The 25,612-nt window shown below is 50.9% G+C and overlaps 11 protein-coding genes across 11 annotated transcripts; 3 read left to right on the top strand and 8 right to left on the bottom strand.

The window, feature by feature from the left end:
• Positions 1-985: 985 nt before the first annotated feature.
• Positions 986-4,554, bottom strand: M438DRAFT_332735 (uncharacterized protein; the record flags this gene model as incomplete). Its single annotated transcript, XM_029903539.1, has 5 exons — positions 986-1,843; positions 1,893-2,625; positions 2,682-2,752; positions 2,803-3,089; positions 3,150-4,554. The coding sequence occupies 5 exons, from the start codon at positions 4,552-4,554 to the stop codon at positions 986-988; spliced, it is 3,354 nt and encodes a 1,117-aa protein (XP_029763097.1).
• A 307-nt stretch (positions 4,555-4,861) lies between these two features.
• On the bottom strand, positions 4,862-5,803 carry M438DRAFT_372520 (carbon-nitrogen hydrolase; the record flags this gene model as incomplete). Its single annotated transcript, XM_029908352.1, has 2 exons — positions 4,862-5,700; positions 5,749-5,803. The coding sequence occupies 2 exons, from the start codon at positions 5,801-5,803 to the stop codon at positions 4,862-4,864; spliced, it is 894 nt and encodes a 297-aa protein (XP_029763096.1).
• Positions 5,804-6,154: 351 nt separating this feature from the next.
• M438DRAFT_343330 (concanavalin A-like lectin/glucanase) lies at positions 6,155-7,252 on the bottom strand. The gene has a single exon (XM_029904960.1). It carries the CDS (start codon positions 7,168-7,170, stop codon positions 6,265-6,267), a length of 906 nt encoding a protein of 301 aa, XP_029763095.1. The 5' UTR covers positions 7,171-7,252; the 3' UTR covers positions 6,155-6,264.
• A 772-nt stretch (positions 7,253-8,024) lies between these two features.
• Positions 8,025-8,363, top strand: M438DRAFT_332732 (uncharacterized protein; the record flags this gene model as incomplete). Its single annotated transcript, XM_029903538.1, has 1 exon — positions 8,025-8,363. One exon carries the CDS (start codon positions 8,025-8,027, stop codon positions 8,361-8,363), a length of 339 nt encoding a protein of 112 aa, XP_029763094.1.
• Positions 8,364-8,461: 98 nt separating this feature from the next.
• M438DRAFT_268733 (NAD(P)-binding protein) lies at positions 8,462-9,602 on the bottom strand (the record flags this gene model as incomplete). The annotated part of the gene is made up of 3 exons (XM_029900279.1): positions 8,462-8,773; positions 8,830-9,197; positions 9,248-9,602. 3 exons carry the CDS (start codon positions 9,600-9,602, stop codon positions 8,462-8,464), a joined length of 1,035 nt encoding a protein of 344 aa, XP_029763093.1.
• A 1,305-nt stretch (positions 9,603-10,907) lies between these two features.
• M438DRAFT_343328 (uncharacterized protein) lies at positions 10,908-14,968 on the top strand. The gene has a single exon (XM_029904959.1). The coding sequence runs from the start codon at positions 10,961-10,963 to the stop codon at positions 14,738-14,740; it is 3,780 nt and encodes a 1,259-aa protein (XP_029763092.1). The 5' UTR covers positions 10,908-10,960; the 3' UTR covers positions 14,741-14,968.
• A 631-nt stretch (positions 14,969-15,599) lies between these two features.
• Positions 15,600-16,613, bottom strand: M438DRAFT_267946 (ankyrin; the record flags this gene model as incomplete). Its single annotated transcript, XM_029900217.1, has 2 exons — positions 15,600-16,133; positions 16,449-16,613. The coding sequence occupies 2 exons, from the start codon at positions 16,611-16,613 to the stop codon at positions 15,600-15,602; spliced, it is 699 nt and encodes a 232-aa protein (XP_029763091.1).
• Positions 16,614-17,604: 991 nt separating this feature from the next.
• On the bottom strand, positions 17,605-18,045 carry M438DRAFT_247829 (ankyrin; the record flags this gene model as incomplete). The annotated part of the gene is made up of 1 exon (XM_029899608.1): positions 17,605-18,045. A coding segment is annotated over one exon (441 nt), but the record flags the coding sequence as incomplete, so codon positions are not given.
• A 1,951-nt stretch (positions 18,046-19,996) lies between these two features.
• Positions 19,997-20,817, top strand: M438DRAFT_158701 (uncharacterized protein). Its single transcript, XM_029899029.1, has one exon. The coding sequence runs from the start codon at positions 20,245-20,247 to the stop codon at positions 20,773-20,775; it is 531 nt and encodes a 176-aa protein (XP_029763089.1). The 5' UTR covers positions 19,997-20,244; the 3' UTR covers positions 20,776-20,817.
• Positions 20,818-20,841: 24 nt separating this feature from the next.
• On the bottom strand, positions 20,842-21,030 carry M438DRAFT_267987 (uncharacterized protein; the record flags this gene model as incomplete). The annotated part of the gene is made up of 1 exon (XM_029900218.1): positions 20,842-21,030. One exon carries the CDS (start codon positions 21,028-21,030, stop codon positions 20,842-20,844), a length of 189 nt encoding a protein of 62 aa, XP_029763088.1.
• A 1,268-nt stretch (positions 21,031-22,298) lies between these two features.
• On the bottom strand, positions 22,299-24,575 carry M438DRAFT_291629 (oxidase cueO precursor). Its single transcript, XM_029901754.1, has 5 exons — positions 24,420-24,575; positions 24,167-24,369; positions 23,205-24,112; positions 22,958-23,082; positions 22,299-22,908 (listed from the first exon to the last, which is right to left on the bottom strand). The coding sequence occupies exons 1-5, from the start codon at positions 24,539-24,541 to the stop codon at positions 22,335-22,337; spliced, it is 1,932 nt and encodes a 643-aa protein (XP_029763087.1). The 5' UTR covers positions 24,542-24,575; the 3' UTR covers positions 22,299-22,334.
• Between the last annotated feature and the right edge of the window lie 1,037 nt (positions 24,576-25,612).

Raw genomic sequence — 25,612 nt, 5'->3', positions numbered from 1 at the left:
GGACCTATCATTGTTTCTGTCCGCTTTCATACCAGCTGATGAAGAGCCAATGAGCTGTAAAAGAAGTTTCGGTGTTGATCTTGTGCAAACCTGTAGCTATGAAAAATCACTTTGCTCTACGGCGATGCACACACCACTGCTTGCTTAGCAAATACCATTGCATGTTATTCCCACACAAGGACTGCTGATCTACACAAAGAGTCCACAAGGCACTGAATCCAAAGAGGAAGGATCGTAAAACACTACGCAGTAGCAGGCATTCACACAATTGGGGAGATGTAAAGAAAAAAGCCACCCCTCCAATCTCAAATTTCCTAACCCCTGTTTCAGACGTCCTACCTCCAAGATTTTCCCCTAGTACAACCAATGTCCCCATCACCACAAGGACTCCTTGGATCTGTCTACACCTCACCAGAACCTCAAACTCAGTCAATATATGTTGTCCTACCGAAAAAGGCAATCATAAACCAATACCAGCAAAGCTGGCTCATCTTCATTGGTCTAGTGGTCATGATTTCCGCTTGTCAAGAGTTAAACATTCTCGTCAAGCGCGGGAGACCGGGGTTCGATTCCCCGATGGAGAGCATCCTCTTTTGTCATTCTCTTTTGCTGCCTGCCTCTTCTTTAGCTACGATTATGTCGCGGCAGCTTTTCCTTTTGGATAGTCGTGGTGTGGGGCAATAACACGAGCTTGTGGTGCATGCACATCACGACCTTCTTGTTATACTCTCCACATGGGTGATGAGTGCCGGCGTCTGACCATTATTCTTTTGAGGGTCAGGTGTTTTCATACTCCTGACTCTGTCCACAGAGTGTCACTCCTCCTCGTTCTTATTAGAGAATTGCATTGTGTCATCCGCCGGACACATCGAGCGTGTCGATCTGTCAGAATTATATAGGTCTGGTCATAGGTATTTCAGGATAATCAATTTCATCGTGTATCTAGGGAGGGAGCCCTGATCATCACTATCTTGTAGAAACTCCATCACCCCACATACCGCTTCTTGTCGTCTGCGGATAAGTTGTTCAACTTGCGAATCTCGGTCCACCTGCTGAATGATCCCATCTCGAGAAAGTTCATACGTCTCATCTTTCCCGAAGGGTTGCCAATCACCACAGGCTTCCAGTCCTGGTCTGCTCTTGTGTCAAAGCTTCCTCCTCCACGAGACCCAAAGGCACCATTCGGGATCACTTGGACAGATCTGAAGCGCCACATGACGAGTGACAACAGCATTGTCAAGCCGAGCAAAATGCCGACTGTGACTCCAGTGGCCGCTTGCGCTCCAAGAGCTCGGGTCATGTTGCCACTCACTGCGGTTGCAGCGGCTGCGAAGAAGAATCCAATACCTTGAGCAGCGAAGATACCAGCACACACACGTGGGTAGGACGAATAGTTCGTGCGTCTTCTTCGAGTGGCGCTTTCCATACTTTGCAAACGGTGCTTGCTGTTCACTCCGGGTTGAAGGTCGCTAGTGTCGAAAGCCTCCATTGCCAAACCAATGCATTCAGCAACGGCGAGGCATGCAAGGAAGCCAATGATAGCAGCAAGAACAGTGGGGCCAGCTGCTTTCACAATGGGCCCAGGAGAGGCTAGTACGTACGCAAGACCAGCGATCGGCAGAGCGAAAGTGAACAGACATCTTCTGAGCAGATGTGACGACCATGTAACACGTGCTTCGAAGGTGCCACTGTCGGTTCGTGTTGGTTGAACTCTGTCGCGAGAGAAAACATTGGCCTTTGTCAGTGGGACAGCGAGCGCTGCGCCCACTGCGACAGCAAAGACTGCGAGTCCGATGTACTGAGGCTGCCACCTGTAGTTACGAGAAAGCAATGCACCCAGGAGCTAGGTCTAGTCAGCAGATGCGAATGATGTCAGGGCAAGCAAGACTTACCAATGTGATGAGCACAACCAAGGCATAGATCCAAGCCAAGTACACAGCGAGTACAAAAAAGCCGAACTGGCAAAACATATGGCCCATGAGCCGCATGCCAGCCCAGACTTCCTCCCACCAGTACTTGGGACCGTCTTGGTCAAGATGAAGCTTGATCTCGCCACGTGCAACACGTTTCTTGAGCTTTTCGTCCTCGTCCATATACCTCAAGACCGATCGTCGATAAGGAGCGCGGCGTGTCTCGGGTGCAATGACGTTGATCAAGATGAAGAAGGAGAGTAATATGACCACGACGTAGAAGCCCCATGCCGGAGCAAGGTGCTGCGTAATTGAAGCACCGATGAGGAAACCAAGAGAAAGGGATCCAACGAAGCACCATGACCAGAGGCCTAGCCAGATCCCCATACCTCCGCCTTGACGACGGACATCATCGTACACGACAATCTCTTGATGAGGGTTTCGGGATTGCAGTGATGCACCGAATAAATCGAGCAGAGTTGACAGAAAATTGATGTGCGCGAAGCCAAGAACAAATCCGAGAAAGAAGCGAGGAACAAGCAGACCAACAAGAGCCTTTGTCAGATGAGGACCTCTCGCAAAAGCTGTTGCAATTGACTGTGGAAACTGGAGCGGGATCGCGACCGCAAGTGCTGCCAGAGTGTAAGGTCTGCGTCCGTGCAGAAGCGGTAATGGCCAGAAAATGAGTGTAGTGATTCCCATGCCAACGTAAAGCCTTCAAGTATGTCAGCATCGAAGCAAACGATGTGATCCAAACATTCATTGACTCACAGCACGTTTCCCAATATTACATGGTGATGCTCATCTCCTAGCTTGTACTGAATCTTGGGTACTTCGCCGGCCTGAGAAGATTAGCCTGGATGCACTGTCAGACGCTGCAATCAGTACTCACATAGACACCTGCAATTAATCCGACAAGCATGGTATTCAGACAGGCAACAACGGCGGTGATGCGTTTGCGGCCGATCTTCCATTCTCTGGCGATGGGTGAACGACGATATCTGTGGAAGCGGAAACCTTGCTCGTCTCTCAAGCTGATGTGGTTCTTGCGTGGATGTTTCAAGCTCAAGTCTGGAGATGGGACGTTTGCTGGAGGAGGTTGACCAGGCCCAGATGCAAGCTGGGCGGGTTGGATCGGCTGGGTAGATGTAGGCAAAGGTGCAACTACATCCCTTCGTTCTGGAACGTGATAATATGGCGACTCGAAGATGCGACTCGCACCAGCCTTTGGTTTCTAACGTTTGGCAGGAGCTGGAGGCAGTCCTGAAGCCTCCGGCTGACTCGTGGCAGGATAATTGGTGGTTGGGTAGTCTGGAGTGACATAGTGCTTTGGATCATAGACGGCATATGTTGCCGGCTGACGTGGTGGCGAAGGTGTACTTGACAGCTGAGGGTCAGAACGAACAGGTCGAAGAGATCGACGAAGTGGCACGTTGGGCATCGAGATACGAAGAGGTTGGTATGGCATCTGCTCTGGAGTTCTCACGGATGCGTCTTGCGAGATGAGGGGTGGCAGCATGACAAAGGCTCTTTCTCCGGTAGAGGCCGGCAGAACCGTTTCATCTTGGCTAGCCATGCCAGGCTCCGAACCGCCTCTACGGTCGCGACGGGTTGAAGGGCGCTTGACATAAGCCCAGTCATGTGTGTCAGGCTCTGCAGCAGCTTTGGAGTACATCTGAGGTGGAGTTTGAGTCATTGAGAAGTCTTCTGACGATGACACCAGGACCGCCCCTTGGTGTGAAGCTGGTCGTCTACCGTCTTGCTCAAAGGGTGGACTGACAATGGGGTGCACGACAGAATGTTGCCTGATCGAGTATCGAGGGGCGGCGCTGGCAACTGGAGTGGTCGAAACCGGCTTCAAAGAAAGGCCGCTCTTACTCTTGGTGTAGGCTGTCGGGATGGTATCATTCGAGATGGCCTCTTTCGGCGGCAGAGATGACACGTTGGACTCGATATCGGCATCAGAATCGGAACCTTGATCGTAGTCGTCAGAGGAGAAGTACTCATCACTCTCGGCGTCGTCAATGGGAAGCGGAGAGGTCATGTAGCCATGCACGGTGCTTGACTTGCGAAGGGCAATCTTGGCTTCATCGAGGATCTGGGCCACATCTTCAGTCCTGTTGTTGTGAGCGGCATCATGAGCAACAGTCAAAGCTTCTTCCATCAGGTTGTGGAGACCAGTGACGGCACGCTCAAGGTTCTTTCTGTCCTTGTCCGTTGACGAAGATGAGGGCGGTGATAGAGTCTTGGGGGAGACGTCTGGAGAACGGAACGTCACAGCATTGCGAACGGTTGGCTTGCGAGAAAGAGTGCCGTCGTTGTACACTCCCAAGTTGGATGGGTCGGGCGATGAGACGCGTGCTTCAGATGGCGTCGAGGCCAGACTGGATGACCGGACTGGAATCTGGATATCCAGCTCAGAGAGGGGGACCATTGGCCAGGTGGGCGATTTGGCTGACGATGCCGGCGAGTCGCTGATCACAGGTGCCTTGACGAGTCTCTCATAGGAGGCAGGATCTTTGCGAGGTAGAGTGGCAGGCATGTCTCGCTCGCTGGGAGGAGTCGAATCGTAGGTGGATGGCGTGGATGCGCCTGGAGATGGCTCAGCGACCAACCAAGGTAGTCGTATACGAGTAGTCACCATATTGATACAATAAAGAATGACAAGACGTGAAGATGCATAAGAAGGTAAGAGTTGGAGTTGCGTTTGGTCGGATGCCGTATAGGAAGCGCCGAGGCGTGTCGTTCCTGCTATCGCGTCGTTGCTCCCTACCATTTGCAAATATGCACCATCATATGCACATTTGAGGAAGCTGCCACCGAGATTGCGTCGATCGCCCCATCTCTGCGGACTCCTCAACACATCTCAAGAACATGGTGCATTTCCATAGCCTTTTACCTCTGGATCTGAGCCCCTGGATTTGGTTCTACAAGTGTGCATTTATTGATCATTATTCTTCGTACTTAACGTCGCCCTTGCTGACGTCGGGGTAAACGTCAAATCTTCTCTGGGTGTAGATCGGAATGCCCTTCCTTGTCTGCTCGATTGTTTCTCCGTCCAGATCGGCATAGACGATGTCTTCCTTCTCATCAAGTTCACTGAGAACCTGAGCATTCGGGTTGACAATCATGCTGTGACCCCAAGCATTGTAATCGGCAGTCATGTCTCTAGCAGGGGAGCAGAGACCCACATAAACTTGGTTATCCATAGCTCTGGCACGAGCTTGAAGCTTCCAATGCAGTTCACCGGTAGTAAGGTTGAATGCACCAGGATAGACCAGCAGGAAAGCGCCTTGTCTTGCAGCAACCATGGCCAGCTCGGGGAAGCGGATATCATAGCAGATGGCAACAGCGATCTTTCCGTACTCTGGCAGATCGACCAAGGTGACCTTGTTTCCAGGACTCAAGATCTCGCTCTCTTGAAATCTGATCTTTCCCGGAATGTCGATGTCGAACAGGTGAACCTTTCTGTGTGTTGCCAGCAGGCTTCCGTCGGGACCAAAAACCAAACTTGTGTTGTAGTGCTTGTCTGATTCGGCAAGGTACTCGGGGATGCTGCCTCCAATCAGGTAGGCCTTTGACTCCTTAGCGAGAGCGGAAAGGGCGTGGAAGGTAGGCGATTGAGACTCAGTTGGTGGTGACGGTTGCAGCGTTTCAGCATATTTGGGGAAGTACTTAGTGCCGTAAGGAGAGTTGAAGCATTCGGGCAGGACGACAAGATTGGCACCCTTGGAGGTTGCTTCGAGCACCTTTGATCTTGCTCGTGCGAGGTTGGCCGCCTTGTCGGCGCCTGCTTAACATTAGCCATGTCTGTCAGAGCCATGTATCGCGTGCCTACCAGTTGATAGCTGCACGCAAGCAAGCTTCAAAGGTTTCTTCAGTAATTTGGCCATGATTTATCTGAGGTCTGCAGGAGGACAAGTCGTGTCGGAATCTGTCGATTCAATGCTTGCGCCGACCAGATATCGCCGGCCTCGGCCATTCATGACGTGCCGGGGCCCCATCCCTTATCGATAGGCCACCGAAACCCCGGCCTCATGTGCTGAAGTTTGTCACATCGACTCTCCAATCTAACGATGCGCACTGATTACCTTATCAAAGCACGATGCTATCAAGCAAGAGCGCATTCTCTACAGGGAGTGGTGACTACAAGCCCTCTCTTCGGACTAGCTTGAGTTCCAGGATCTTTCTGCTTTTTACAGCGGTGTTGTGACAAATTCAGCACACAGGAGTGGATGAAACTAGCATCTTCCATGACAGTGAATAAGTTGATTCCAGGTGTAGCGTATGTGTATTTTAAAGACTTGTACTTCATCCCACATCTACTCCGTGTGTAATCATGTGTTGAGGTAAATCACATGCCATGGCCCTCCTTGGTATTCCTCCAGTCCTTGGAGAACTTGTCCCATCCGCCAGGTGGAGCGTCCCACATGGCCAGGTCTCTAATCACGAATTCATAGGTACCGTCGTGAGGCATGGTTCCTTGACAGACGTTGCCGCCGACAGCGATGTTGATCAAGATTCTGAAGTCCTTCATGGGTCGCGTGCCAGGGGGCTTGCTGGCCTTCATAACCGGCTTGCCATCAATGTACCATACCATTCTGCCATTTCCGTTACCTTCATCCTCATCCCAGGCAAAGTCGAAGCGGATGCCATGTGGGCTATCGATATGCGGGATCGGTGTCTCGACGACACGGTGCTTGTCATGATCCTCGCCGTTGAAGTGGCCCCAGTGCATACAAGTATGATTTGTCTTGTCTCCGTTCCAGGCCTCGAAGATATCCATCTCGCCGTCGTTAGGCCATTGGAAAGGATCGGCAGGCAACAGCCAAAACGCAGGCCAGATACCAGCAGCCACAGGAGCCGTTACCCGAGCAGACAAGCTACCTCTGCAGCGAGCGAGTGTCTGATGCGAAGACAGACGCGCAGAGGTGAATTTGCGGTCATCTTGGGGGTGGCCATGCTGAATAATGGCGTGCACGATAAGCGCGCCGTCGGGTGTGTGGAAAGAGTTCGCCTGGTCGTCGACGTAGTTTTGGGCCTCATTGTTGCCCCAACCCCAGTTTCCTTGCTCATGCTTGAAGTGCTCTGAGACCGGAACATGTGGTGCGCACTGGGGCTGCCAGTAGGGTGTTGCTTGTGCTGCTCCGGCGACATTGCTGCCAGGCTTGCTACCCCAAGGAATCGGCGGTGCGTTGCCCCCATTCATGGCTTGTTGAGCCTTGTTTTGTAACTCTTTGAACGAATCTCGGAAGCCCATGTTGTGTTGTCCTTGCTCTTTCAGGTTCGGCGTGCTACGTGTATGTGTGCTGTGATTGTATCTCGAGGTGATGAAGGACGAGTGGTGATTCGATTTGCGTTTGAAGGGAGATTGCCTGTCTTAATGTCTTCCAACCTACCTAATTGCCAAGGTCTGTTTATTATATTCTTAGATCGGTCATTACGTCGGGCTGCTTGGCCTCGAAGTTGGCCTTGCCATGCTTCACCCGCTCAGCCCATGGGCCGCGTCATTCTCGAGAAGCTCGCAGTTATTTTGGGACATGTACGCGCGATCTGGCTACTTCTTCCATCAATCTCTTCTTAGCTCAGTTGGTTTAGAGCGTCTGACTGTAATTGTTCGATTGTCATCAGAAGGTCCTTTGTTCGACTCAGAGAGAGGAGATTTCCTTTTGGCTCATTCCCAAGCCTGGATGTTTTGCACTATCAACGTACTTATCGTCCTAAGCTGTTCTCTTGATCATTTTTGCTTTCTATCTGCAGGACCTCATAATCCGATGCCTTTGCCGTATAGGAATTCATGACACTACAATCTAATCACGCAGCGCAGTGCTTGCTGCAAGCGCAAGCCACGGTATGATGCTGGATGAAGATCCATCGATCCTCAATCACGACCAGTGAGATGGAAACCAGCTTGATACATACAGATCTGTGAAAACTCAAAGAGCCTTTTAACTTTTATTTGCAACAATGGCTTAGACCCTCGGATCAAAGTGATCGTGTCGAAGCTGATGATGCGGCTCAAGATGCCAAGGCCGCAAGTGGTCAGCCTTTTGAAGTCACCAACTTTTTGTCCTTCAAATGCACAGCATCTTCTGGACGTCAATCCCTGCAAACATGGCTCTCTTCACTCGCGTATCCATCCGAACATGCCGCGTACGATTTGCGTCAACCGGCAAACCCGCACTCACATACAAGGGCCGCATCCCAAAGCCAGCTCCCCCACCACCAGGACCTGGCGAGGTCGTCACGCCAGACAAGGAAGAGGAAACTCAACAGGCGCGTAAGGCCATCATGGATGCTATAAAGGAAGACCAGGACAAGGACTACAAGAAACGCTACAATTCAAAGCTCTGGAAATGGACTAGACTCATTTGCTGCATGCCAATTGCTCTCGTCTTGACGCCATACTTGTTCAGCAGAGGTACGATTGATCTCATGTGTTCAATGAGCTAAAACAACGCTAACGCGACTATGCAGTATTCCTGGGCGAAGAGCGCAAAAGACTCACCGAAGACGACGATGATGACGACCTTGACTAGGCTCTGATCCAATCACCAAGCACAATGTCCACCATCAATGCGCATGTCACTACCCGTCATGAAAGAGCTGGCGTCGCTGATGAGGAACACGGCTGCTCCACGGTACTCCTCTGGCTTGCTCAGCTTGCCCAGCATGTTTTGTGTTGGCCACTCGCGACGTCTTTCGGGGTACTTGACAAACAAGGCTTCCACCATGGCTGTGACAATATATCCGGGCGAGATGGTGTTGACACGAATACCGTGCTGGCCCCACTCGCTCGCCAGATTCCGCGATAGTTGCATTACTGCTGCTTTGCTGGAGTTGTACGCCGCGCAAATCAAGCCCTGGAGAGAAAGTCATGTTAGCAACCGCTCACGTCAGAAGGGAGAAGGATACACACTCTGTTTGCGACTGTACCGCTCATGGATGCAATGAAGGCCATGGATCCGCCGTTACCGTGCTTGATCATCTGCTTGGCCACTGCCTGTGCCGTCATGAAGACACCGGTCACGTTGACCTCGAACATGGTGTTTGCGTCCTTGGCTGTGTACTCGAGTGCTGTTGTCTCCTGCTGGATACCTGCCGCTGCCACAAGGCCGTCCATGCGTCCCTCCTTGTTCGAAATTTCCTCGATGATCTCGTTCAACTGCGGCACGTCACGGACATCGATCTGGCGGTAGTGGAATGTTGTTCCCAGCTCCTCGGCAGCGCGTCTCTGGATGCGGTAGAAATCCTCGCTCGGCTCTGGCAGACGGTCCAAAGCGTACACTCCATTCTGGTCAGCTTGGTTTCTCCTAAGTGAGCACATCAAGACTCACCAGTAGCTCCCGCCTCGAGCAAAGCCTCCGCCTGCACCAAACCCAATCCACGCGCTGCGCCCGTCACCAATACTACTTTGTCGTTGAGTGCGAACTCAGGCAAACGCTTTGTTGTACCGAGATATGTGGCAGGATTGCAGTTGTCCTTGAGGTTTGCGGCTTCCTCTGCTGGAGGCTCTGGTGCACCGCGACCGGACACAACAGGGTTGCCCTTGGGAGGATTTTTCAGTTGGTCAAGGTCTGATTTTGTGGCTTTCTGCTGACGTGCGGAAATCGCAAACGTGCGAATGGAGGTTGGCTTTGCTGTGCCGAGTGCTGCACGGGCAAGGCGCGAATATACCCTGAGGGAAGCCATTGTGTGTTCTGTTTTACGATTGCGAGAGAACTTTTGAGCTTGGAGGTTTGGACGGAGAGGTCAAGAAGAGGAGCAACGGGGTGGATGCGATGTACATAGCAACGAAGGACCCCGCTACCCTTTTATTCCAGCCCCTCCGTCGGCCTACCTTCACCCTTGGCTAGACTCTTCCCTTCTTGGTCGTCCGAGACGCTGCTCCTCGTTCCGGAACATGCAGCTCTTTGGACAAGCACGCGCCATAAGCAACGGCAACTGATATACCACAACTCCCCAGAAGTGTCTTTCCCTCAATATACCTCGTATCCAAGCACGTATCCCTGTATCTGACCCATCTCCCTGCTTTATAGCTGATGTTGAAAGCTTTACATCCAGCCAGAAGCAGATCTACATTTTGACTTTTGGAGTGGCTTTTGACATCAAGCCGTTGCGGAGGAGAGATGCAGCTGCTGCTTCGTGTGGGGTCCGGAGCAGACAAAGATGCGGGGACGCTCGGATTACTCTTTTGGGAAGCCATCTGGGCAAGGTTTCGGAAACGATTGATTCGTTGGCGCCGAGATTTACCATCTTATTGATGTGCTTGTGGTCTCATTCTTGCTCATGGGTTTTGTCGTTTCTTTGTTGTTATTCATGGACTGCAGATGGGTAAGAGCGGGTGTGAAGGCAGGATTGTCTTTGTACAGGAAGAGTGGTAGGTGGGTGCTGATTGACATCCTCGGACTGTTCGACAGATCTGAAAATCACTGTGCAACTTTACAGGCATGTTTCTGGAAGCGTGTTGCTCGGGAGAGCATACTGGCATATCTATCTGCTGTGTACATACAGCGCCCTTTGTCGCATCCCGACCTCAGTGCTTGACGTATAATCAGTCGCAAAAATGCACAATGCTTCCCCGGACATACGCTGTGTCCAGTGAGGGTTAGAAAGAGCCATGACGAGACGCTAAGATGAGGATGGAACAAAGCCCTTTGTTGGTATCTCAGGCCCAGTGAGTGCCACTCATAAACCTCCTGCAAGAATGCACAATGCTTTCTAGAAGCATGCCTGTGTACAGGCCATAAACATAGTATGGTATGGCTAGAACAAAGCCCCTTTATTCGTATCTCTGGGCCTGATGCTTACTACCAGACCCTCTGTAATAGCTACATGTCCAGTGAGAGGCCGAAATAGCAGCTCTCTCTGGACGCCTCTCTGATCTGCATTCATAATCTGCACGTGAAAGCGCGGAGGTGGCCAGTGCGCAGTCGACCGAGGACGGGCGTGAGGCATCATCCGACGAGAATTAACTTGAGAATTCCCTTAGGAAAGAGCGTATCTCCCCAATCGCGCCGGCGCAGCCATAAAGCGCTGTGCATTGCATCATGTCGTTTCTGTCGTCTAACGCCGACATGGAGGATCTCGAAGACGAGCTGATATTCCAGCAAACGATACTAGAAACGCTCGATCCCAGCGATGGCAATAGCGGAGAGCGCAGGCAAGAGGTAGAACTGGCCATTTTAGACCTGGAGCGACGCATGGCGCAGTTCAACAACGCAGCTTCCCAACCTGTTGCCGCGACTGACACGTCGACATCATACAACGCGCCCGGCGCATATCCACAAGACAAAGACGACGAAGACGACGACGACATGAATGACTTGCCTCAGTTTGACGGCTCCACACCTGCGCCTAACAGGAATGCGCAACTCAAGAGGACCCGCGACCAAATGTCGCCGCTGGCCGGCTTCGACAGCAACAAAAGGCCGGCTTCATCGCCTATGGGGCCGCCCGGCCCTGTCAACCAGGACCGTCGTGCCGCCTATCTAGAGAGGCAACGAGAGCTCGAACACGCCGCCCGCCAGCGAAGAGAATCGGTCGCTGCTGACGCCGCCTTCGCTTCGTCACTCAGCCAGCAATCAGCCTCATCACCCGTTGCTGGCCCTTCGCGCAATCAGATGTCGCCCAGTCAGATGGCCCCAGTCTTCAAGCGCACTCCACAATCGTCCGCACCTGCTCCGTATCCGGCCCCGTATGCGGTTCCGCACCCTACATCAAGCTATCCACGTGTCAAAGCCGAAGCCCACTCGAGTCCAAGCCATGCGTACGTCCCAAGACCTGTCAAGCCTGAGTCTCCTCAGCATCCTGCTCCACTCTCAAGCCGGTTTGGCACTCCCATGGTCATAGATTTGACCGGCGACGACGAACCAGAGTCCCAGCAAGCTCGCATGCAACGCATGACAAACCCGGAAGATGCACTGCGCCGCCGCCACCTCTGGGAACAGAACAATGCCAGCACTCCCCAGCACAAGATCGAAATCATGATGAGACAGCGCCGCGAGATGGATTTCCGTCATCAACAAGAGTCTCAACGTCAGGCAGAGATTGCTCTGCGAAACTCGGCGGGCCAGCAAGACCGCGCCGCTCATGATCATGCTAACTTCATACGTCTTCAACAATGGCGACAACAGGTTCAAGCTATCCAAGCTCACAATCTCCAATATCCGCATCAGCCTCGGCCTTTCCCAAACCATGTACCATACCAGCAGCAGCCGTCTCCTTCCATTATTCGTTCGTCACAGCAACCTGTTCCCCGTGCTGCTCACGACGATTTCTCTCAGTTGCGCGGCCTCATCAATGGACGCGGCAGACAACCGAGTTTCGACTCCGGCGAGGACGAACTGCAGTTTCTACGTTCGACAGCCATTGAAAGACCTCCCTGGGACATTTACGATGTGGACAACATGGATACCGAGGAAGAGCTTCGCAAACTCATGGAGAACATCCAGCCCGACGACGTCTCCAAGATTGCCAGCGAAGAAGATGTGCCAGTCGAGGGTCTGACCATCAAGCTGAAGCCGTATCAGTTCGCTGGTCTCGAATGGCTCCAGAAGATGGAGAATGGTTCGAACAAAGGTGGCATTCTCGCCGACGACATGGGTCTGGGCAAGACTGTACAAGCCATCGCGCTCATGGTCACCAATCGATCCGAGGATCCCGTCAACAAGACAACTCTCATTTTGGCACCCGTCGCCCTTCTCCGTCAGTGGGAGCAGGAGATTATGACTAAGGTGAAACCTGGTAGACACAGACTTCATACCTTCGTTCATCATGCAGGCACCAAGAAGAAGCAGCACAAAGATCTTCGTGAGTTCGATGTTGTCCTAACAACTTTCGGTACGATTGCTGCCGAGCTGAAGAAAATGGAGAAGTACGAGCTTCGCAAGAAGTCTGATCCTATGGCTCAGCCTAGAGACGACGAGAAATGTGTCTTCATTGGACCCGACTGCAGGTGGTACCGAATCATCATTGATGAGGCCCAGTGTATCAAGAACAAGACCACCAAAACCGCTCGTGCCGCTTTCTATCTTCAAGCTCGCTCCCGGTTCTGCATGACAGGAACACCAATGATGAACAGTGTTGAGGAACTCTACTCACTCATTCATTTCCTGCGCATCAGACCGTACAACAGTTGGCAGAACTTCAGAACCGACTTCAATCAGCCCCTCAAGGGAAGTAGTGAGCGTGCCCGTCAGTTGGCTATGCAGAAGCTTCAGGCTTTGCTCAAGGCTATCCTTCTTCGCCGCAACAAGAAGACAGAGATCAATGGCCGCCCTATTCTGAACCTTCCAGAAAGACGCGTTGAAGAGATCAATCCAGACTTCAGTGAAGACGAACGCAACCTGTATGTTGCTCTCGAGACAAGCTCCGCGGTCAAGTTCAACAAGTACCTCAAAGCTGGCACTGTCAGCAACTCATACATGCAGATTCTTGTTTTGTTGCTTCGTCTTCGTCAAGCTTGTTGCCATCCGAACTTGATCAAGGACCTTGGTATCGTTGCGGCCACCGCTGAGATCACGCAAGACACGATGGACGACATCTGTAGAAACCTCGACCCCAACGTTGTTGCACGAATCAAGGAGGCCAACGGCACGTTTGAGTGTCCTGTTTGCTACGATGCTGTCGAAAACCCAGCTATCTTCACCCCTTGCGGTCACGACACATGTCCAGATTGCTTCAGCAGAATCGCCGATCCTTCCAACGCACTCGCTGAAGGTGATGAAGGACGTGTCGCCAAGTGTCCCGAGTGCCGTGGCCCTATCAACACGAAGAAGGTTATTGATTACGAGTGCTTCAAGCGTATCCACATGCCAGAAGAAATCGTTTCTGTCAAGGCTGAGGGAGCCGGAGATGATGCTGATGGCGAAGACATGGCTGCTGTGGACACTGACGACGATGATTCCGACGACGAAGAAGACGAAGAAGATGATGATGATACTGATTCTCTTGACGGCTTCATTGTTGAAGATGGCGCTGAAGAGGAAAATGACGAAGAGGCAGCAGAGCGCCGTCAGAAGGCAGCCTTGAAGAAGTCGATCAAGAAAAAGGGCAAGTCCAAGATGAGCAAGAAGGCCAAGGGGAAGCTGAAGGAATCCAGCACGTCTGACAAGAAGAAGAAGGCAGCCACCATGACAATTCCGGAGTTGAAAAAGATGGCCATCAGAAAACCTTCCTGGCGCAAGATTTACCTTCGCATGTTGAAGAAAGACTTCCAACCTTCTTCCAAAATCGAGCGTACTATGGAAATTCTGGATGGCATCATGACTGCGCCCGAGAATGAAAAGATCATCATCTTCTCACAGTGGACATCCTTACTCGACCTGCTTGAAGTTCCTGTATCAGAGAAGAGCTGGGGATACCGTCGCTACGATGGCAGCATGAATGCCAAGCTCCGTGCTGATGCTGTCGACGACTTCAAGAACAAACCCACTGTTCGCATGATGCTCGTCTCACTCAAAGCCGGCAATGCAGGCCTGAACCTCAACTGCGCTTCGCAGGTTGTCATCATGGACCCCTTCTGGAATCCATACATCGAGGAACAAGCCATCGATCGTGCCCACCGTCTTGGACAGACGAGACCAGTCATGGTACACCGTGTCCTCATCAAGGAGACGGTCGAAGATCGCATCATCGCCCTGCAAGAGAAGAAGCGTGCCCTCATCTCTGAGGCGCTTGACGAAAAGGCTTCACAGAGTCTGGGTAGACTGAGTGTCCAGGAGCTGGCCTTCCTGTTCGGCATCAGCAGAAACGTTAATGACGCTCTGCCCAACGCTGGTCCGAGGGCTAGAGTCCGTCAGGGCGGCGCTGGTGGTATGGGTGCTTAATACACCGACCGGTACAAGTGGAGTTTTATGGGGGATACCTTGCTGTTTGCTTCTTTCTCTTTTCTTTTTTCCTTGGTCCTTGTCGACACGAAGTTTTTCTTTCCATGTTTATGATGCCCGATATGATTCACTGTTATTATGGGAGGGGTTTCAACGGTACATGGCTTCTACTATACATGAATTGCTACAATGCAGATAATTACATGCTTTTATGACTACAAAGATGCCTCTCGTCTCATTTCTCTTTCCGCAATTTCATCGACCATCATCTGACGTGGACAACAACTATGCTGCTCTGCTGACGATATCAGTGATCTTAAGAACTATGCATTGTTACAAGTCGAATGAACCGGACGTCGTCGATGGAAGCAATGATACTACCTAATCACCTCAGAGATCAGGGTGTCGGACTGAGATGGCCAGGTCAACTCGCTTCTGATACAGACCTCGATACATAGTGTCTGTAAACCATTTACCGCCACCAAAATTCAGACATAGTGTTCAGCAGATACCATCCAATGGCAACAACATAAATGCAGAAGCCTACTCCCAGAGAGAAGATGCTGAGGGGTCGCTGTCGTGAAGAACAGGGTCATGATGCTAACGAGAGTCTGGTGACGTCAACGCGTCGTGATCCTTTCCTCTTGGTTTTTGAATTTTGTTTGACGCGTCTTGTGGAAATGAATATCGCTTTTCCAAGCATTGATGGCGTTGTGTCTACTGATAAACACGCCGACGAAATCGATGCCTTATGCCTGAGAAGCCCTTCGTTTTAGAACTCACGCCTTGCAGCGCCCGAGCACTATCAGACACCCGACCCCAATCTTCCCTATAAATTTGGATCGTGAAGAAGGTGGTCTCAGGAAGTCAAATCTTCTTCGACACACTCAGCACCGGATATCGCCTGCGGTTCCTTGGCCGTGGCAGTATCGCCTGTATCCGTTCCTGGTTCCTCAATTCCAAAAACGTCGCCGAGAGTTGCCATCTTCATGAGCTCCTCAATTCCGAAACCCTCATCTTTCTCGATTGCACCAGCGTTTTTCAACAACTGAACCAGACCTTCGTCTCTGTTTGTCAATGCAATTGACAACGCGTCGTTCAGTTCTGCTTTGGCCCCTGCACCTAGCAGAGCTTTCACGATATTCTGATTGCTCTTCTGGGATGCAATGAGTAATGGTGTTCTGCCTCGATTGTCTGGCGTGTCCACTTCGACATTATGCGCCAAGAGTGTTTCGACAGACTTCTCACGCCCCCTTCTTACAGCGTCGCACAATGGGGTATATCCGTTCATCGACACCACGTTCTTGTCGACTCCTGGCTGCGATAGCAGAAGCTCAATCACTTCTACATTACCGGAAGTCGCGGCATAGTGCAACGGGTAGAAGCCGCCAGTCTTGGACGGTATTGTGCAGTCTGCTACGCCCTTTTCAATCAGGGTACGGCAAAGACTCGCTAGTCCCATGAACGCCGCCATTTTGAAGAGTGTCATACCGCCCGTGGAACCATGTGCTAGATCGGTCCCTTCAACGTTCATGAGCATCTCAATCAAGTCTTTCTTGCCTGTGTAGACTGCCAGAAGTAGCGGAGTGCTGTCGCGGACAGATCGGTGATGTGGGTCAACATCGTTTCGAGCCAGCATGAAAGCAACGATATCAGTGTGGCCACCTTTAGCTGCCTCGTCGAAAGCGGTATAGCTTTTGCTGTTTACTGCACCAATGTTTGAAGCATCAGTATTCAACAACAGCTTCAAAACGTCAAGACGTCCCTCTCGGCACGCGAAGTGCAGGGCAGTGTTCTTCCGTTTGTCAACGGCTGTAATGATACCAGGATTGTGTACGAGTAAGAGTTTGACCACCTCGACATAGCCGTCCATCACGGCGTAAAGGAATGCATTAATACCTCCAGCTTTGGTGACACAAGTGTCAACACTGCCAGCTTTTAGTAGTTCTTTCACAGCACCAGGATGTGCGTTCCAAGAGGCCCACATCAGAGGAGTACTCTCAGATTTGTCGCGGACGTCTATTTCGACACATTTGGAGCTGGCAATCACAACTGGTGCAAAATCGTCTGAGAAGCAGCTGTAGTGGAGTCCTGTAGCTCCGTATGTCTTATCCTTGATCATCGGATCTGCGCCTGCATCGATGAGAATCTCAACGACTTGAGCACTGGCCACGGTCTCGCATGCGCACATCAATGGAGTTTTGTTTTCAGAATCCCGAGCATCAACACATGCGCCCATCTTCAATAGTAGCTGTACAACTGCAGCACTGTTCACAGCATTGTGCAGTGGTGTGGTTTTCGAGACCCTCGTAGCGATATTCACATCTGCTCCGTGGACAATCAGCAGCTCCGCAAATGCAGGATCCGGATCAACACGTTTACACGCAGCATGGCGTGCCGTCCAGCCAGGGTTCTCCGGATCTTCACTTCTGGCATCCGCTCCCCCGTCAAGCAGAAGTCTCAGTACCTGAAGATTGGCCTCAGAAGATGCGTACACAATAGGACTCGGCCAATCAGATGATGTCGTCCAGGAAAACCCGTACGACATCATCAGAGCCTTCAGGCTCACGACAAGCCACGGCTAGAGGTGTTTGTTCATCTTTGTTCCTTGCCTCGATATCCACACCGTATGCCAAAAAGCGCCGCACTACGTCAGCCGAGCCCCCTCTAGCCGCCTCGTGAAGAAGTGTTTGACCAGAGCTGCTTTTGATATTCATATCAGCTTCAGCATCGATGAGCACTTGCACAATGGCATGTTCGCCACGCCTAGCAGCAAGATGGAGTGCGCCTTCTGATGTCAGTAATGGTGGCTAGGCGATCAGGAGATCGAGAAACTTACTGATTCCATCGTTGTCTTTGGCGTTGACGTCGACCCCCTTCGAGACAAACAGCTTGAGAATGTCCACACCGCACCCTCCATCGATGCCTTCGTGAAGCTCAGTCCTGCCCGAGGTGTCCGGCTCACACGTAGCTCCACTCTTAAGAAGGTACTCGATGATCTTTGTCTGATTCCCTGCGCAAGCAAAGTCCAATGCAGTCTTTCCTGCAATATTTTGGATGCTGACCTTTGCCTTCTTCATCACGAGGAATCGGACCATGTCGAGTTCTCCAGCTTGCGCAGCCATATGCAAAGCAGTGTCTTTGACGGTATCTTGGGTATCCAGATTTGCTTCCGCTCGAGCGAGAAGTTTGATAATCTCCGCCCATTGGCCCTCTCGACACATGGCTGCTGCAAGCAAAGCGTTACCTCCCAGGCGACCGACGATTTCCATATCAGCACCATGCTTCAGCAGAGTCTGTACAACTGAGAGCATACCGCACTCGGAAGCGGCGGTCAGTGCAGTGTCATCATTATTGGCCTGTAAGTTAATGATGGCCCCCTTGTCCAACAGAAGTCGGCAGATATCTTCATCACCTGCTCTCGATGCTGCAATCAACGGCGTTTTCCCAAAATGGCTACGCCGGTTGACTTCGACACCCTCTAGAGAGAGCAGATACTCTACGATACTTCTGTGTCTGCCAACACATGCCGCCAAAAGAGGACTGTAATCCTTATCTCCACGGTGATTGACATCCATACCTCTCTCAATGAGTCTCTGCACAATCTCAAGATGACCAGCAAAAGCCGCCACATGGATCGGCGCTTGTCCCTTGATGTTGTTGTAATTCCAATCCAGGTGATCTTCCTGTTCGTCAAAAGCACTGATAAGACCCAATTTGGCTATGGCAAAAGTTGGTGTTGCTTTGTGCCCACTCAAGCACGGAGTCTCGAAGTCAGTGTCCATCAGGAAATAACTTTGCCTTTCAAAGCTCTCCAGGCTGTCGTGGTTCCAATCGGAGAAAGCCTCTTCATCTCTCAAGAAGGACTCCAGCTTGTCGACAAGATCTTCTCTCCGCTCTCCCTCCACCATCAGAGAATGGTAAATCCAGTTTACGACGGCGTACGCATAGAATGATGTTGAGTTAGGATCAGGGCGAGCGTTGTCGTCTTCGTATTTGCTTCTTCGAGTGGACTCAAACTCTTCAAGGCACCTCAAAGCTGCGAAAGTGTGCAGTGCATCTTCGTCGAATCCTTCTTTCTTTTGAAGGAACTCCTGCACCGACAAGTGAGCGAAGCGGAAAGTATCTGTTTCATCATCAGCGACAACAAGATTGCGACAAACGTCTAAGACTTCATCCTTCTCCAGATCAGAATCCCCTGCTTCGGACACTGCTTCAAGTATTGTAGTCGTTGTGAGCGGGCGTCTGGATACCAAAAGCCATCTTAACACAGACACTGCTATTTCCCGGCTGCTCGGACCCGAGCGTGTTATGCGATCAAAGATGCTTTCGTACAGCTGTCCAATCTCGGTCGGATTTCTCTCAAGCTCGATCAAGACATCCTTCTCTCGCTTGATGCCGTCGTCGCAAAGCGTTTGAAGTTGAAGTTTGACCCACAGGAACCTGCGAGGGTCAGCAATATTCCTGCAAAATACCATCGGAAAATGACTTCAAGCGCATAGAGAAATTCCAATCAGCGCATGGAGTCCAATCTCGTGGTAATGCCAATGAAGGTCTAGCTTCCAAAATGCACGAATATATTGAGATCTTTCAGAGCGTCCACCGAAAGCTCAAGTTTATCGTGCTTTCGATGGACAGGTTCTGATATTTCAACACGTTTGTGCCTTCTGGCCTTTAGCGCCCTATCAGAATTGTTGCTGGAGCATGCGCTGGTCAAGAGAAACTCATGTACTTGATATCAGCTCCCATACCACTGAGTACACATACATCCCTTGCGCAGAATCGTTGAGCCTCCGAACTATTGTCTCCTTCAGCTGATCTCCGACTTTGCCCCTAAGCAATCGTTTGTCGAGTATTGCACGGTCGACCTCGGTTGTGACGTATTTACGGATATCATCCCTGTTGGCGCCATGTCCAATCAAGATATGTATGGGGAACTCGTCTTTCGGCATATCCTGGCACACCTCGCTGCGACCAGAGATGATGACCTTCACGTCCACCTTGTCCATGATGGTTTTGATAGACCTGAGGAGCTCCAGCCTCTCAGTGCATTCGTCTAGAGCATCGATCAAAACAACGGCCACACCTTCGCCTACAATTCTGGGAATCAGTTCGGTCAAAGCCTTGACGCCGAGATGGTCAATTTGATCAGCATTCTTCTCATCAGCGTCCTTTCTCTGAATGCTGTAAGCATCAAGAAATGCTTGCTCCGGTGGTTGGTCAATTCCATTCCAGGACAACTGTCTTGCGATGGCTCCAAGGATTTCCTGGACTTTCGTACGCTGCTGTTCGGACCCGTTGCAGTAAAAGTATGCGACCTTTGGTGCTTCTGGATTCGCTTTTTGCTCATCGAGAAGCTGCTGGACTAAGACGGACCTATTGCAAGTCAGTCAAATAACTATCCATTCGATAGAAAAGGCTAACATGAGCTTGGTCTTGCCACAACCAAGAGAGCCATGTAATAAAATGGCACACGACTTGGACGATTGTTTCCAGTCGATGAAATGATGGCGTTCCATCAACCACGAACCCGTGTCCGGCACCAAGTCTTCGTGAGCCTTGGCATGATGGCTCTGGACAGGGACTGTGGACAACCATCGAAACTTTTGCTTCATCTCTTCGCCTGTGACTGGTCAGTGTCATCCAAAAGACTCTTCGAAAAACACCCACGCATTCTTTCTGTTCGCATCTCGTTGATCTCCGCCGTCAATCCGTCAATGGGTTCAAGTTTCTTCAGCATCTCTCGTGACAGTTGGCGCAGTCGCTCGAGCTCTGGAATGATTCAGCTTGTTTCATGGACACCGGACGCCTGCTATGACTCACCATCTCTCGTCGAATCAACACTTTCTTGGATATTGCTCAGCTTTCGATCAGAGTCTTTCTTCTCTAGGCTCTGTCAGGAAACAACGACTCAATGTGTGGTGGGCGGGAGATCATGCTCTCTGCATCGATCACTTTCAGAATCTCATCAATTTCGCCGTGACCTGCTCTTACGTCTGCAATGGGTGCCTCCACCAAGGTGCGAGAAGACCTGAACGCGCTCTCCCCGATTCGTCCTGCAAAACAATCAGCGCTGGTCGTTGTAAAATGGGCTGTCGACCCTACTGACTAGTTGTGCTCTTATTGTAGTAGGTCTTTGCAATACCCAAGTATCTCAGAATGGCGACGTACAGCTTGGTGATGCCATCGGTAAGCTGGTTTTGGAGTGTTGAGTCTTCGAGCAGGTACAAGCTTTCGACTACAGCGTATCTGGTAATCATGGCGGAGACCAATTCGATGCCCTCCGCCATATCCTGGAAGCTTGTGGTATCGTTGACAGCAATCTAGGATGTTTGATTTAGCAAGAATACGACAACAGAGCATATGCTGTAAAGAAGGTGAGGAAGACACACATTCAACAATAATCTCACTTCCGCCCAAGGTAATGCTGCATGGCCTGGATCATACTGTACCAAAGTATCTCCAATCTCTTTAAACTGCACCAAGACTTTGCTCAACTTGTCGACACAATGTCGCAGAGGCACCTCTCCCCTCTTGGTCTTCACTCTGATCAGACTTCTATTGACCTTGTCTTCTGAACCTTTGACCCCAGCTAGAGCATCGTCAATCAGAGATGTAGTTGCGGTGCCGCTTTTGGGCTGTCCAAGAGCCTTTTGGTCCTTCTCCGGTAGTTTGGCTACTGCTGCTGTCTACAAATTTTGCGTGATACGGTGACGGCTATCCTTCTTGAGTGCTGAGATACCAGGGGTGATCGGACGAGGAAGAAGCGGTGAGGATGGTTTGTTGTACGCATCGCTTGCTCTTTGCGGAATTGGAATATGTAAGGTATCGCGTTCGGCACCTGCGACTGCTTGATAAGGTGGTGGTGGATCCATGCTTCACAAATATCGTAACACAAGAGGCTTAAAAGATGTTAAATTCTGATGGAGAGAGCATGTCAGTTCTTGCCCCTCTTTCTCGTGATTACGGAGGATGAGATATCACACGCGCCGAGTTGCAGGATGAGGCTTGACCGGTTGGGAGGCCTGATTTGATAGGTAGCTGTATCATGCCATTCATTATTCTATGTATCATTTCACACACATTCAGACAATCTTTTCATCGTGCATAAACGACTTGAGATAGTCTCCAACCACCAGTAACGTTCGCCCTGGATATCGGGTTGGCATTAGCTTCTTGATCGCATCAACCCTGCTGCAGCGGCAAAGGAGTTGATGGATTCGTGCGACGTGCATGGAAATATATATTGTGGCTTGAGGGGCACTTTTCACAAGCACATTCTTCAACGCATTTTGTCAAGATCCCAATCACTCGAGGAACATTCAAAAGAGACAGATAAATCACAGAGGGTAGTTGCGATGGATGTCTGGTGTTCCTGAAATCGAGACATTTGGCAAGTGCGAAGGGCGTGGAAGCACTTTCTTCGATCGCATGGTTTTGGTGACATTCAGCCATTGCGCCTTCTGTCAGCTTATTCTGCAATCGAATCGAATGGGAAAAACGATCACATGCAAAGGTGTCGAAAATGGATAGAGAAAGATGCAATAAAATTTGTGTCCCAAAAACGCCTATAATCCAGGACAAGTATGAGCATCTACTTCTTTGTCGACGACGACGATGTCTTACTCTTGCCACCCTTGTCATCGCTCTTGGTGGAACTGCTTGTCGTCTTTGTCGTGCTGGTAGAGCTAGCTTTGTTCGCCGAGGTGACAAGAGTGCTGCTAGGAGTGACACTAGATCCCGAGGAAACAGAAGCAGAACTCGACACCACAGTCGCAGAAGCAGATGCGGAAACAGCACCCGAACCAGAAGAAGAAGAGGAACTTCCACCACCACCACCACTGCTGCTGACCTTGGTCACAAGCGTACTCTTGGTCTTCCAATACTCGACCAATTTCTCCTCGACCTCATTGGCTTTCTTGTAAGCATCCAAGTCCTGGAACATCTTGCACTTTTCCTCAATCTTGCTATTCTCGAAATCGCCATCGCGGTTTGTGAGATCTTCGGGTTTGAAGGACTTTGCACGGTATTTCGTGTCCATGGGGTCAATGAAGGAGGTTTTCTCATCGTACCCGAGGTCGGTGAGGTGAGTTACATTGAGGGCGGCCATCATATCGTGGTCTTCATGGATCAGGTTGTGGCAGTGGAACATGTAGAGACCATCCCAGCTGATATGTGTTAGTGGGGGTTCAAAGGTAGGATGAGGAGATGACTTACGGGCCGTAGCGGGCGAGGACTTGGACGCGTTCGTTCTTGTTGAGCCAGACTACGTCTTTGAGAGCGGTCTTCTCGTAGGGAAGGACGCCACGGTCACCATCTGTGCGGCTGATGATTTGGAAGTCCTGCGGAGGGATTCTCATTAGCTCTTGTGGTGAGAAGAACGGAATGAATAGAGGACAAAGGAGGGTAACGAATTCCAAGAAGAGATTCCAGAAAGAAAATTCGGAGCAGAGGAGTGACTTACGATAAGATGGATGTGTATTGGGTGAGTCCAGCCTCCTGCACCATTTTTCAACTCCCAGAGCTCGACTGCACCGCGTTGAGGTTTGGCGATAACTCTGTCTTCGACGTCCGCCCATGTCACACCGTTGACTTGCCATTCTCCGTTGCTACGCATGAACTCGTAAGAGCGATCAATGCCTGTCTTTGGTGGTGGCATGGGTACTGTGCGAAGAGTTGAAGGTAGAGCTCCGTTGCCCTTAGTATCGGATACAGAGTTGCCGACCATGAAGCGCATGACTCTGTCTGTGCCATCAAAGTCGTCATCTGCACCGACCTTACCGGTGTTCTTGAGTGTGACATTCTGACCAGCATAGGCAGAGAAGTCGAAGACAACTTCCCATCTCTCAGCCATAGAGATGTCCAATTGAGTTGTGTCAACAGGGCTGGCGAGAAGACCCGCATCTGAACCGATGACGGTGAAGGGGATCCTGGTGCCAACCTTCTTGTCTGCTTCAGCGTAGAGCTGGAAGGAACGACTGATAGAGGTGTCGAGGAAACGGAAGAGGTACTTGCGAGGTTCAACCGCAAGGTATGGCCATGGCTGACCATTGACTTGAATCACATCACCAAAGACACTTGTAGTTTCACCGTTGGCTTCGGGATCCCAGAGTGTGCCATCAGCGTTGTATCGCTTGGCGGCAAGTGCAAGAGGGATGTCATAGTTGCCCGAGGGGAGGTTGAGAGCGTTCTTCTGAGCGTCCTCGAGAATGTAGAAGCCTGCTTGTCCGTAGTAGGCATTCTCAGCAGTATGACCAACAGCGTGGTCGTGGTACCACAAAGTCCTCGCAGCTTGTGCATTGGGATAGTAGTAATCCTTGTACTGTCCAGGCTCTGTAGTGTCCTCAGCCCAGCCGTCAAAAGGAGCGCGACCTAAAAAGATGCGTTAGTGGAAGCCGCAAGCATGGAAGCATGTAGAGGACGTACTGTATGATCCGTGAAGGTGGACTGAGTTGGCACGGTCGGCATGGTTGATGAATCGAACAACAGCTTCACGACCTTGCTGCATCCTGAAGGTAGGACCGGGCACAATTCCGTCATATCCAACATGGCGTGCTTTCTTGCCAGGATAGATCTCGATATCGACTGGCTTGATATCTATCTCGTAGTAATCGATGTTGTCGTACGACCTGGATATAGTTAGACAATGGGCCTCTACCTGAAACTCGGGCTTCCATACTTTACGGGCTTGGCGGTAGGAGGGACTGGCAGAGGAAACTCAAAGAAGTTTTGATAGACTGGAGACAACCAGCCCTTGGCATCAGCCAACGCGAATAGACTGAGCAGCAGAAGTGAATGCATAGTACTTCTGAGGCTGTGATGAGGTGGAATGAGATGAAGAGAAAGGGAGAAGTGATCGTTGCTGTTTCTGAATGACAATTGTGGAGTACAAGCACCTCATATATATATGTCCGTACTTACTATGAACAGACTCTCTTATGGTCTTCTACTGCTCTTGCCCCATTCTCTTGCGACGTCTACTTCCAGAATGGATTGTACAGTGTAGACAGCGAACGGAGTCGCCGCTCACACCCCTGCTCCACTCCTACAGCTGAACCATAATACCTCGAGATAGGGACTGCACGTGGCCAGACAGCGGGTCGTGGCTGACCTTTCCACCTGATAAAGGTTCTAGAGTTGGAAGTAGGGTCGAGAATGGAGCAGTCAACTACGGTCCAGTCTGAAGATAGCTGTGCACAAGGGTAAGTAAGCTTGCCACAGCTGACATCAAAGGCAAGGCGAGTAGAGCAAGGCTTGCCATTACTGGGCGCGGGCACGCTGGAATGATCCGAATGGTCAAGACGACATCCAAAGGCAGAAGACTATTGAAGCATAAGGCTGGCAGCTTGTACAACCTGGCAAAGACCTGTTTGGGACCAGATCGCGAACAAGTGTCAGGTACCGGTCTTGGAGATGTGCTGTTCAAGGACATTCAGAGGTACTGTCTATTCTTGTCCGATTTTGGTAGTAAGTCACCAAGCAATCGAGCCGTATTCGATGTAGATACTGCTGTAGTGGCCAGATGTGGGGAATCATGCAAGATTTCTTTGGTAGCTTCAGGGCTGAAGGCGGGATCGGAATATACAGATGTACGGAACATGGGGGTTTCTGATTTGTTCCGCCCGTGGCTGCGCTCGCCAAGTGCTGTTCCGAAGGCCAGAAGATGTGTTGGTAGATTATCTGTCTCTTAATAACTACAAGATCAAGATGTGGTTCACAACAATAATTCGAAGGACGGACGTTGGATAAGGTGACGAGCAGGATGTGGTCGGTCGCAATGTTTGGAAGAAGCAAGAAGAGGTCTGCAGCTGCGAGCTGGAGTCTGGAGAAGTGCGGACATGCTTCTTGGCATCTGCAGAGTTTCTCGGCGCT

This window comes from Aureobasidium pullulans, assembly GCF_000721785.1.
Source record: "Aureobasidium pullulans EXF-150 unplaced genomic scaffold scaffold_4, whole genome shotgun sequence".
NCBI classification, from domain to species: Eukaryota; Fungi; Ascomycota; class Dothideomycetes; order Dothideales; family Saccotheciaceae; genus Aureobasidium; species Aureobasidium pullulans.
This window is presented reverse-complemented; position numbering and strand designations above follow the sequence as displayed.